This window comes from Ruditapes philippinarum, unplaced genomic scaffold (genome assembly GCF_026571515.1).
Source record: "Ruditapes philippinarum isolate M1 unplaced genomic scaffold, ASM2657151v2 ctg8242_1_1_1_1, whole genome shotgun sequence".
Taxonomy (NCBI): domain Eukaryota; kingdom Metazoa; phylum Mollusca; class Bivalvia; order Venerida; family Veneridae; genus Ruditapes; species Ruditapes philippinarum.
Genome location: NW_026856690.1, coordinates 53,046 through 64,620, shown reverse-complemented (window position 1 = coordinate 64,620; position 11,575 = coordinate 53,046). Strand labels below are relative to the sequence as shown.

General features: G+C 31.5%; 1 protein-coding gene across 1 annotated transcript; it reads left to right on the top strand.

Moving 5' to 3' along the window:
* Window positions 1-8,044: 8,044 nt before the first annotated feature.
* Window positions 8,045-10,373, top strand: LOC132747356 (heavy metal-binding protein HIP-like). The gene is made up of 2 exons (XM_060736709.1): window positions 8,045-8,709; window positions 9,946-10,373. The coding sequence occupies exons 1-2, from the start codon at window positions 8,394-8,396 to the stop codon at window positions 10,371-10,373; spliced, it is 744 nt and encodes a 247-aa protein (XP_060592692.1). The 5' UTR covers window positions 8,045-8,393.
* The last annotated feature ends 1,202 nt before the right edge of the window (window positions 10,374-11,575 follow it).

The following is an 11,575-nucleotide window of genomic DNA, read 5'->3' as shown; positions in this document are numbered from 1 at the left end:
GCCTGGCGGCGTGAAGTTGGCGGCCCAGCGGCCTGGCGGCCAAAAATTTTAATGTTGTAGAAATGTTATTTTAACACTAAAACGGCATTTAATGAAGTTTTAAAGATAATTATTGTTATGTAAAGGATATATATATAAAAAGAAAAAATCACTTTCAGAGAACTTTTTTATTTTCTCATTTTTGTGAAGTTGGCGGCCTGGCAGCCCAGCGGCCTGACGGCCCAAAATTTTAATGTTGTAGAAATGTTATTTAAACAATAAAACGGCATTTAATGAAGTTTAAAAGATAATTATTGTTATTTAAAGGATATATAAAAAGAAAAAATCACTTTTCAGAGAATTTTTTTATTTTCCTAATTTTTGTGAAGTTGGCAGCCCAGCGGCCTGACGGCCCAAAAAATTTTTAATGTTTGTAGAAATGTTATTTAAACAATAAAACGGCATTAAAATGAAGTTTTTAAAGATAATTATTGTTATTTAAAGGATATATAAAAAGAAAAAATCACTTTCAGAGAACTTTTTTATTTTTGTCATTTTTGTGAAGTTTGGCGGCCCAGCGGCCTGGCGGCCAAAAATTTTAATATTGTAGAAATGTTATTTTAACAATAAAACGGGCATTTAATGAAGTTTTAAAGATAATTATTGTTATTTAAAGAATATTATAAAAAGAAAAAAATCACTTTCAGGGAAACTTTTTTATTTTCTCATTTTTTGTGAAGTTGGCGGCCTGGCAGCCCAGCGACCTGGCGGCCCAAAAATTTTTAATGTTTGTAGAAAATTTTATTTTAAACACTTAAAACGGCATTTAATGAAGTTTTAAAAGAATAATTATTGTTTATTTAAAGGATATATCAAAAAGAAAAAATCACTTTCAGAGAACTTTTTTATTTTTGTCATTTTTGTGAAGTTGGCGGCCCAGCGGCCTGGCGGCCAAAATTTTTTTTAATGTTGTAAAAATGTTATTTTAAACAATAAAAGGCATTTAATGAAGTTTTAAAGATAATTATTAATTATTTAAAGGATATATTAAAAGAAAAATCACTTTCAGAGAACTTTTTTATTTTTCTCATTTTTGTGAAGATGGCGGCCTGGCAGCCCAGCAGCCTGACGGCCAAAAATTTTTTTTAAATAATTGTTTTTTTTTTAAATAATTGTAAGGGAAAAAATGTTTATTTTAACAATAAAACGGCATTTTTAATGAAATTTTAAAGAACAATTCCTGTTATTTAAAAAGGATAAATAAAAATAAAAAATTCACTTTTTGAGATCACTTTTTTTTCTTTATTTTATAAATTTTTTTCTGAAGTTGGTCACCTTTTTAAAATTTTACAGTTATTGAAAATGATATAAAAAAATGTTATTGAATTAAGTTTTTGTTATTTTTAAAAGATATATAAGCAAAGGATCACTTTTTGAGAGATCTTTTATCATTTTTTGTGATGGTAGCGGGCGTAAAAACTTGTTTTATGTATCGTACGCCTGGGATTCAGGCGTTTGATATTTTTTGCTTATTCATTACCATATATACGCGTTATTTTCATATTGTTTTCGTGTTTTTTGATAATATCGATCAGCCGACAGAAAGCACATAAGAATGACAGACTGGAACGCAGGTAATTTGGTGTACCAATTTCTGTAAACAATATGAATGGTTCCTTTTTATGAAGTTTTTAAAAACATTTTTTTCTGGTCCCATCCAATTTAATTCTCCCCATCCCAACCAATGAGTATAAGTCAGGTAATCATCCTTAACTGACTTTACAAAATAACTTTTGCTTTTACACATTTTATTAAACAATAACTTTATGATTTTAGCATGGGGTTATGGTCATACCCTAAATTGATTTCCTCCTTGTTATTTGATGAAACTGAAAGGTTGAAATTTGGTCCGGGATTCCGATTGCTAGCTGGGAAGTGTTAATTAGTCGTTATTCGGGTGAAAATGTTATTGAATGTTTCCATGTCGTCATTTTAACGCTATTATTTGTTAAAAGTTCAATATGTGAACTTGTAATTTTTTAAACATTGATTTGTTTTTTAACATTTGTATATGTTGTATGTTGCTTGTTAAATGTATGTAATTGTTTAAATTATTATCATGCATCACATGTTTATCAATATATCGTTCTTGCTATTGCTGTACTTCAACACTTCATTCTCATGGTGTTTGTATAATACAGATATTCCCAGAATAAATGTACAGTACCTTTGCTTTCTTATTAAAAATTATAAAGGTTTTGCACCCATTTTCGATCTGCATCGCATAATAGTTATAAACCTAAACACCGCATGAAATTATGGTAAAAAATACATTTTGTTACAATGATGCCAATTATTTGGAATATAATCTTATTTTATAACGTCATATTATTCTCTAACATATTTTAAAAATAAAAAACATAACTTGTACACGAAATAAATATCTTTATAACCATATCATTACTATATTATAGTACTTATTATGCATAGATAAATTAAAGTATTATTATGGCGAGTGGTTTAGCCCGTCGGACTAGTCATCTATGTATCGCTCGCCATGTTGGCACAAAGCCAGTTTAGGGGGCCAAAAGCCCCCCCGGGGTTATTTTCTTGAGCAAGACACTTAACACTAAATGAATAATAGAATATATCATCCAACTTTCTCCTCATAATCAGAACTCTCTAACCACTACGCTGCTCAGTTGAACGTATCCATATCCACTTTCATTCTTCTATATATCAATAAAAATGCAAAGTGAAATAACTGAATAACTTGCACAACCCATTATATCATAATGGTATAACCTGTAAATGTAAACACTTGAACCTTTGTTTACATAACAGAGCGAAAACAATATGGAAAGCCATGGCTGTCTTATATTGTTCTTTTCCAATTTATTTAACCATTTGGATAATATATAAGTTCACTTCGACTATATATGAATTGAAAACACCTTCTTATTTAACCGGAATCCCTTATGTTAATCCACAGTTACAATATATGAAACCATACCGTCAGTGTATGAAACCGAGTTAGCAATATATAAGTTGATTTTCTCAATATATGATTCCAGTTCTTCAATATATGGTACCAAAGTAGCCATGTATGGAATCAGATATCCTTATATGAATCCGAATTATCAATATATTAATTAATTTTTCAATATATGAATCCAATTTATCAATTTATGAAACCAAAGTAGAAATATATAAGCTGGTTATCACATTATATGATACCAATTCTTCAATATATTGTACCAAAGTATCAATACATGGAACCAGATGTCCTGATATGAAACCGAATTATCAATATATTAATTTATTTTTACAATACAGTTTATTAATGTATTTAACCGAAGTAGCAATATATAAGATGATTATCACATTATATGATATCAGTTCTTCAATATATGGTACCAAAGTAGCAATATATGGAACCAGATGTCCTTATATAAAACCGAATTATCTATATATTAAATTGTTTTTTACAACATATGAAACCATTTTATCAATGTATTGGACTGAATTTCCCATATATATGTTGATTTTTACATTATATGGCACCAATTCCTTAATATATTGTCATAGGTTGCTAGTATATGAATCCACTTTTCCAATATATGGAACCAAATGAGCAATGCGTGGAACCAAAATGTCATTATACTGAAGGGACTTTTTTAAAGGCTGTATTCTATCCTCGCACCGGTATTACAGTTTCGCGCCAATATTCCTTGTTGAACTGTCAAAAGACCAGCGTGCTTCACTAATGGCAAACTGCACATTTTCTAAATAAGGAAATATTTGAATTTAACGTCACATTCAATTACTTTGGCCTTAAAATGGGCTGGGCAGGCAAAACTTATCGTTATATATGTACGAGGTGTATGTAAAATTTCAAAGTCATAATTTAAGCTACTGAGTCGTACTGACCATAAACAAGAACATATTTAAACATAAGTTTATCTCGACCTTTGCCTTTGATCAAAAATGGGCATGGCCAGTAGGACACATCAAGGTTAATCTACTCACAAATAAAAATAACCAGTCAAATAATTGATTTCATGAAAAAGTGTATGCCTTGTAATAACAGAACCCAGTGACCTCGGCCTTTGACTTGTTGACTTGAAAATAGGCTATTTTGGTTCCATATAATGGAAATTGCTATCATAGAATGTAACATCAACTTATATACTGCTTCTTTGGTTCCATACATTAATAAAATGGTTTCATATATTGTAAAAATAATTCGGTTTCATATAAGGGCATCTGGTTCCATATATGGCTACTTTGGTACCATATATTGAAGAACTGGTATCATATAAAGTGATAATCAAGTCATATATTGCTACTTTGGTTCCGTACATTGATAAATTTGTTTCATAAATTGTAAAAATGAATTAATATATTGAAAATTCGGTTTCATATCAGGACATCTAGTTCCATATATGGCTACTTTGGTACAATATATTGAAGAATTGGTATCATATAATGTGATAACCAACTTAAATATTTCTACTTTGGTTTCATAAATTGATTCATTGGTTTCATATATTGAAAAATGAATTAATATTTGTGATACCTCGGTTTAATATCAGGATATCTGGTTTCATATATGGCTACTTTGGTACCATATATTGAAGAACTGGAATCATATATCGAGAAAATCAACTTATATATTGCTAACTCTGTTTCATACACTGACGGTATGGTTTCATATATTGTAGCTGTGGATTAACACAATGGATTCCGGTTAAATTAGAAGGTGCTTTCAATTCATATTTAGTGTCCAACTTTATTTGTCATCCAATGAAAACGCTGTATTTCTTAAAAATTCTGTGCGTTAATTTTCATAGAAGAAAAAAAAGTCGATACTATAATGAATTCTGTTCATGGTCGCCTTCTGTTTTTCATAGTACTTCATAGAACCGCGTAGTGACGTAATAAAGTGGATAATAATGAGGCCACCACAAAGTATGTTGCTGTTCTACAGAAATTAGAAACATTCTCCTGTCGCTATCGCTCCCGTCAGAGTTTCTAATTTCTGTAGAACAGCACGGATGAACACTAACATATACATAGTCGAAGCGAACTTATATATTATCCAAATGGTTAAATAAATTGAAAAAGAACAATATAAGACAGCCATGGCTTTCCATAAAAAAGGTAAGGCAAGCTGAAACAAAGTAAAACGTCAGATTTTTATGTGCCTAGCGCAGTAGGCAGAGCGACCGTTTTAGTTTTATATTCATGATCGAATCATAATTATATATATAAGTACTATTACATTTGGCTATCTTATGTATCTTTTTCTTAGTTGGCCGGTTTTGTTTCAAATAGTTACAAATGCATCAGATATTTTTTGGACACGAGTTGATATGCACTTGTGTACAGTTAGTGTCCAGCTTTATTTGTCATCCAATGAAAACGCTGTATTTCTTAAAAATTATGTGTGTTAATTTTCATAGAAGAAAAAAAGTCGATACATAGTCGCCAACTATTTTTCATAGTGCTTCATAGTACCGCGTAGTGACGTAATCAAGGGCCAAATAAAGCTTGACACTAAATATATTAGTGTTCATCCTTAGCTGTTCTACAGAAATTAGAAACATTCTCCTGTCGCTATCGCTCCCGTCGAAGTTTCTAATTTCTGTAGAACAGCACGGATGAACACTAACATATACTTAGAGAAAACGCCACACATCAGGAGAAAGCATTATCAGAAAAGTAAAAATATAATGTTAAAGATTGATCCATATATTCAAATTATAAATATTATGTAATCGTAGTGCGTTTAAATATTCTTCATACAGAAATAATTATTGCGAATCGAACCTGCATTGCATTGATATTCAACTAGAAATTTAACTGACAGTCTTACCTACTGCGTTAAGTTGACAGTAACTGTTGGCAAATTGGTAGTTTTTGTTTATTTATATCGTTAAAAGATGATAAATACAATATGATAACTGTTTTACACCCTTATATTGGACTTAACCACTGCGACACTAAATAATTATCTTAAACGTACTCAACACATTTACCTATGTATTTGATATAAATGATAAACACAAAAAATATTGTTTGAAAATTTTCGTAATATTTGTGGGAAATCACTGACCCGCGAATTGCGTAGCTCATCTACACAAACGCTATCACTTTAATCTTTAAGGTACAAACCGGTTTCAAACAACATTAGAACAGAAAAGGTCCTTTATCGGAAATGATGAAGGGGGTTTATAATTTATTATCTCTCAATAATAGATGCTTCTTGATGACGAATCTCAGTTTGATATAATTTAATTGAATATTCGCCCAAGATAACCAAATATGTAGAAACAGCTTTGTAAACGGTAAACGCTTTTTGTCATCCGACTGAATTCGTTATAAACACTTTTATTATGACACTTTCCGACTTTAATATTGATGTGCTTTATCATGATAACATTGCTTTTTGATTAGGGATCACACATAAACTTGGTCAGTAGAATTTCTGCGACGTACATCCTTTTTAATCATAGAAAGTCAGGCGCCTAAGCCCCCGCTTTTCAAAACTAGGTACGTTGTAATGCGCGTAGCAAGTAGATTCACTGATTTCTTGTGTGTTTAGGTGAGTGTGAAAAATAATAAATCATTGGGTTAGATAGAGGGTAGGGAAATCCCAACGCCAAGGCTCGTTCCCTATGGAAAATGAGAAAATAAAAAAGTTCTCTGAAAGTGATTTTTTCTTTTTATATATCCTTTAAATAACAATAAATATCTTTAAAACTTCAATAAGTTTGCCGTTTTATTGTTAAAATAAAAAATTTCAACATTTAAATTTTTGGCCGCCAGGCCGCTGGGCTGCCAACTTCACAAAAATGACAAAATAAAAAAGTTCTCTGAAAGTGATTTTTTCTTTTGATATATCCTTTAAATAACAATAATTATCTTTAAAACTTCATTAAATGCCGTTTTAGTGTTAAAATAACATTTCTACAACATTAAATTTTTTGGCCGCTAGGCCGCCAGGCCGCTGGGCCGCCAACTTCACAAAAATGACGAAATAAAAAAGGTCTCTGAAAGTGATTTTTTCTTTTGATATATCCTTTAAATTACAAAAATTATCTTTAAAACTTCATTAAATGCCGTTTTATTGTTTAAATAACATTTCTACAACATTAAAATTTTTGGCCGTCAGGCCGCTGGGCTGCCAGGCCGCCAACTTCACAAAAATGAGAAAATAAAAAAGTTCTCTGAAAGTGATTTTTTCTTTTTATATATATATCCTTTACATAACAATAATTATCTTTAAAAGTTTATTAAATGCCGTTTTAGTGTTAAAATAACATTTCTACAACATTAAATTTTTTGGCCGCCAGACCGCCAGGCCGCTGGGCCGCCAACTTCACAAAAATGACAAAATAAAAAAGTTCTCAGAAAGTGATTTTTTCTTTTTATATATCCTTTAAATAACAATAATTATCTTTAAAACTTCATTAAATGCCGTTTTATTGTTTAAATAACATTTCTACAACATTAAATTTTTTGGCCGTCAGGCCGCTGGGCTGCCAGCGATAGATAGAGGGTAGGGAAATCCCAACGCCAAGGCTCGTTCCCTATGGAAAATGAGAAAATGAAAAAGTTCTCTGAAAGTGATTTTTTTCTTTTTATATATCCTTTAAATAACAATTATTATCTTTAAAACTTCATTAAATGCCGTTTTAGTGTTAAAAAACATTTCTACAACATTAAAATTTTTGGCCGCCAGGCCGCCAACTTCAAGCCGCCAGGCCGCTGGGCTGCTGGGCCGCCAACTTCACGTCGCCAGGCCGCCAGGCCGCTGGGCCGCCAACTTCACGCCGCCAGGCCGCCATTTCCGCCGATATACTAGGAAAAGCTTATTAGTAAATATATTCTACTGTTAATTCGAAAAAAGTAATTGTGTAAGGTGGTCAATTCTTTCATATAATGAAATAAAGACCAACAAAGGAGTAGAACGTTCATTGAACAATATCCAACAATATCCAAATGTAACGGCACTCGGAGGAGCAATAACAGGACATGGGCAGACAAACAAGGTGTTGAAGGTGGGGGCAAGGATTAACCAAGAGGGAGCATTACCATTTTTACCATCTGCTTTACATCTGCTACATCATGTTTCATCTTGAGAAATGAGTTTTATGGAATAAATGCTTACAAAACACTTATAAAATATAATCACTATTAAAATACTGACGTCATAAACCACTTGGTGCCAGACTTGTAAAAACATAAATTTGAAATAAAAATCATTGACGAGTTCGAAAAGTAAATAAAACCAGTTGGGATAATTTTCTAAAGCAGAATGAGGATTTACTATTTGAATAACGTTTCAAAATACTTAGTTTGTTCAGTTCCAAATAAATAAGACAGTCGAGGTTATCACAAGTAAAAACATGTTTCTGTGTAAAATTGTGTTTATTCTGTTTCTATTAACTAGTGGAAGGAATTGTGAAGAACCTCGCTGTTCTAAATATGATTTTGAGGAAAAGGTTCTGGAAAAAATGGTACGCATGGAATTTCAAATGGAGCAAATGAAAAGTGAAGTAGAACAATGCGTTAACAGAGTTGAAAGTATCAAGGTGAAAGTTAGTGACCAGATGACGACAAATCAACAAGAGCTAGAAAAAGGTTTTAATGTCAGAATGAAAGAAGTATCTAATTCCATAGCAATAGCTAAGGCAAAACTTCGCGAACTTCAAGATTTTAAAGGTATAACAACATATATATATACATGTATATATAATGTTTTATAACATCATGTCTCTTTCATTGTTATTTTGTACAAATCGAATAAATATAAACTATGATGAACTGACATTTCGTTGCTTTATAAAAGAAGGCTAGCACACCAAAATTAACAGAAATATAAGAACAAACATCAACAAGGGCGGCTTTTAATGAATAAAGCTCCAAATAAAAATTATTGTCTGAACAAAAAATTGCAAAGGCTTAAAATAAAAAAGTGAAAAGTTATTATATTTGTGCATTGGACTCTCCATCCACTTATAAAGTATGAAGTTGACATTCAAAAGTTATTTTCTGGACAAAAATCTATCATGAAAACTATAAATGGCAATGATTAATGATATGCACTCATCCTTTAAAAGATATATCAGCCTAGTTTCAAGTTAATATCTCCACATGTATTTGAAATTATATCAATAATCGCTCTAAAGTCCGATTAAAAAAATCCATACCTACATACAAAAACAAAGAACACAAGGAAGAAACAACATCTTACCCCACCAACTTAAGACAACAGCAATTTACCGATAATATCATTTGTGACATAAATATCCGATCTAAAACAAATTAAATAAACATGTAAACACTATAAAACTAGATTTATTAACCGTTATCAATTTCGGCCTAGTGACGCAGATTTTTCACGAAAACTTCCTTGTGTTTTTTGTATATAGGTATGGATTTTTTTAATCGGACTTTAGAGCGATTTCAAGCTCCTGTGATATCTCAAATATTTTGATTTATGCATGATACAAAATACAAAATTGACAATGAGAAATATAAAAGGAAATCACTTAAAGATTATGATTGGTAAATTTGGTATCAATTTGGTATCTCAAAAAGTTTTTGAGTTACGCTCCGGACAAAAATGTTGGACAGACGAACGGACGGGACGTACGGGCCGGGACGGACGGAGGCTATCATCGTATTCCCCGTCTTATTTGTAAACATTTCAGTTTCAAAGGCCCAGGGCCTTGGTTTCAATCACGACTAAGATCAGGATTATTCACAGATTACTTTCAGGAGTCTCAAATCAAAATATTTTGGATTTATTACATTTATTTGATTTAAAATATTTAACTCACTTGTTTATCAGTAGTGTTCGTGTTACTGCTCACCTTGTTTGATATTTCTTAAGATATGACTGTAAAGTTAATCACCTACTTGTATATTAAGTATGTAATGTTTTTTCTTTTTTAGATACGGCTGTTACACCAACAATTGCATTTAAGGCAAGATTACATGTAGACACAACAGTGACAACTTTTGGTCAGACGATAGTGTTTCCAACAGTAATCTTTAATGAAGGAGACGCGTATAACCCTAATACAGGAAAGTTTACAGCACCCGTCAGTGGGACATACATGTTCAGTTTAGCTTTTTGTGTCTACAGCAAAAAATCACTGGTTGTATCTATAATGATTGAAGAGACGAAATACACAACGTCAATGTTCTATGGCGATGCAAATCATGAATGTTTATCTGCTGATACAGTAGCGATAGCGAGCGCTGGACAGAACATATGGGTTCAAGTACTACCAGCTAGTAGTATTGGTCCTTCGAAAATTCTCGACCAAGATGTTTACCGATGGAATACATTTTCTGGTGCTTTGATAAATAGGCGTTAATCTATATTAACTTTAATCTGGGTATTCCTTCTTATAGATAAGGAATATATATCTGTTAGATGTACTTGTGGGTGCCTGTATAAAACATGATTTGTATATAAAAGTCTTCTTCTGGAGCACAGTTAACAGAAGTACCAATGCATATTAACCTTATTCGCTACTGATTTTTCATTTCTTTTGTTTTTCTCACCTGTAAGAGTAAATATAAACACATTGTTGAATTCTTTATCACTCGCTAGCTATCGAAACTTGGAGATATATAGGAACTGATAGAATAAATAGAATTTGTAGATACTGCAATGGTAATGTAATTGAGTCAGAGTACCACTTTCTAATGACCTGTAAAAATAATCAAATGTTCGTACTAAATACATGCCACATATTTCGTGGCCAAATCTTAATTTATTCAACCGTATGATGGGTTCAAAAAGAACTGTATTGAATATGTGTAAATATCTTAAAGAATCATATATTGTTAGAAATGATGTCTTATAAATGTACACTTTTTCTGATCACTATGAATATATATATATATTTGTATATTTGTTGATAAATATTGTTTCGTGTAAAATTGATTAATATGTTTGTATACATGATCAATATTTGAAGTATTTTTTTCTGTTCCTTAGCCAAAGGCAAGTTTTTGTCGATATTTGCTAATAAAAGTTGTTGTTGTTGTAAAAAAATGCATTACATGGTGTTATATTACCAATAAAGTATTTTAGTCGTTTATTTTAATTCGATGAATGATAGAGGGGAGGAAATCGGGCACCTCATGTGACTTTAACATTTAGATTTTAACGTGTAAATCATGATTCTTTTTTTTTTTTTTTTTTTTTATTTTTACTTGTACACTTTGGTCGCACGTATACTGTTGAATTGTTGGTTGTTCCTTAAATTTTATGCCGGCAATATATTCGAGCAATTTGACGCTGACTTTTTGAACGGCAGCCGGCATTTGCAGCTTTTAATTTATGATGTAATGTTGATCATGACGTGATAACGTCTGCAAGCTCCGTACTTTTTTCACGCGTCTGGAACGCAGTCGTATCTATTGCAAATAATTGAGTTAGACCTCGTGTACGTCCAGTAGTCGGACCGTGCACACAGGCAGCGTAGTTGATAATAAAAATGGCTCAAGTAATATTTAGACATTAAGGTGATACAAATTTTAAATAGTCATTTTAGATGTATTTGTATGA

Bases quoted from the DNA above. Each gene is read 5' to 3' on its own strand.
- LOC132747356 (XM_060736709.1), top strand. From the start codon at position 8,394: ATGTTTCTGTGTAAAATTGTGTTTATTCTGTTTCTATTAACTAGTGGA. The intron at 8,710-9,945 runs GTATAACAACAT...TTTCTTTTTTAG, and splicing joins CGAACTTCAAGATTTTAAAG to ATACGGCTGTTACACCAACA.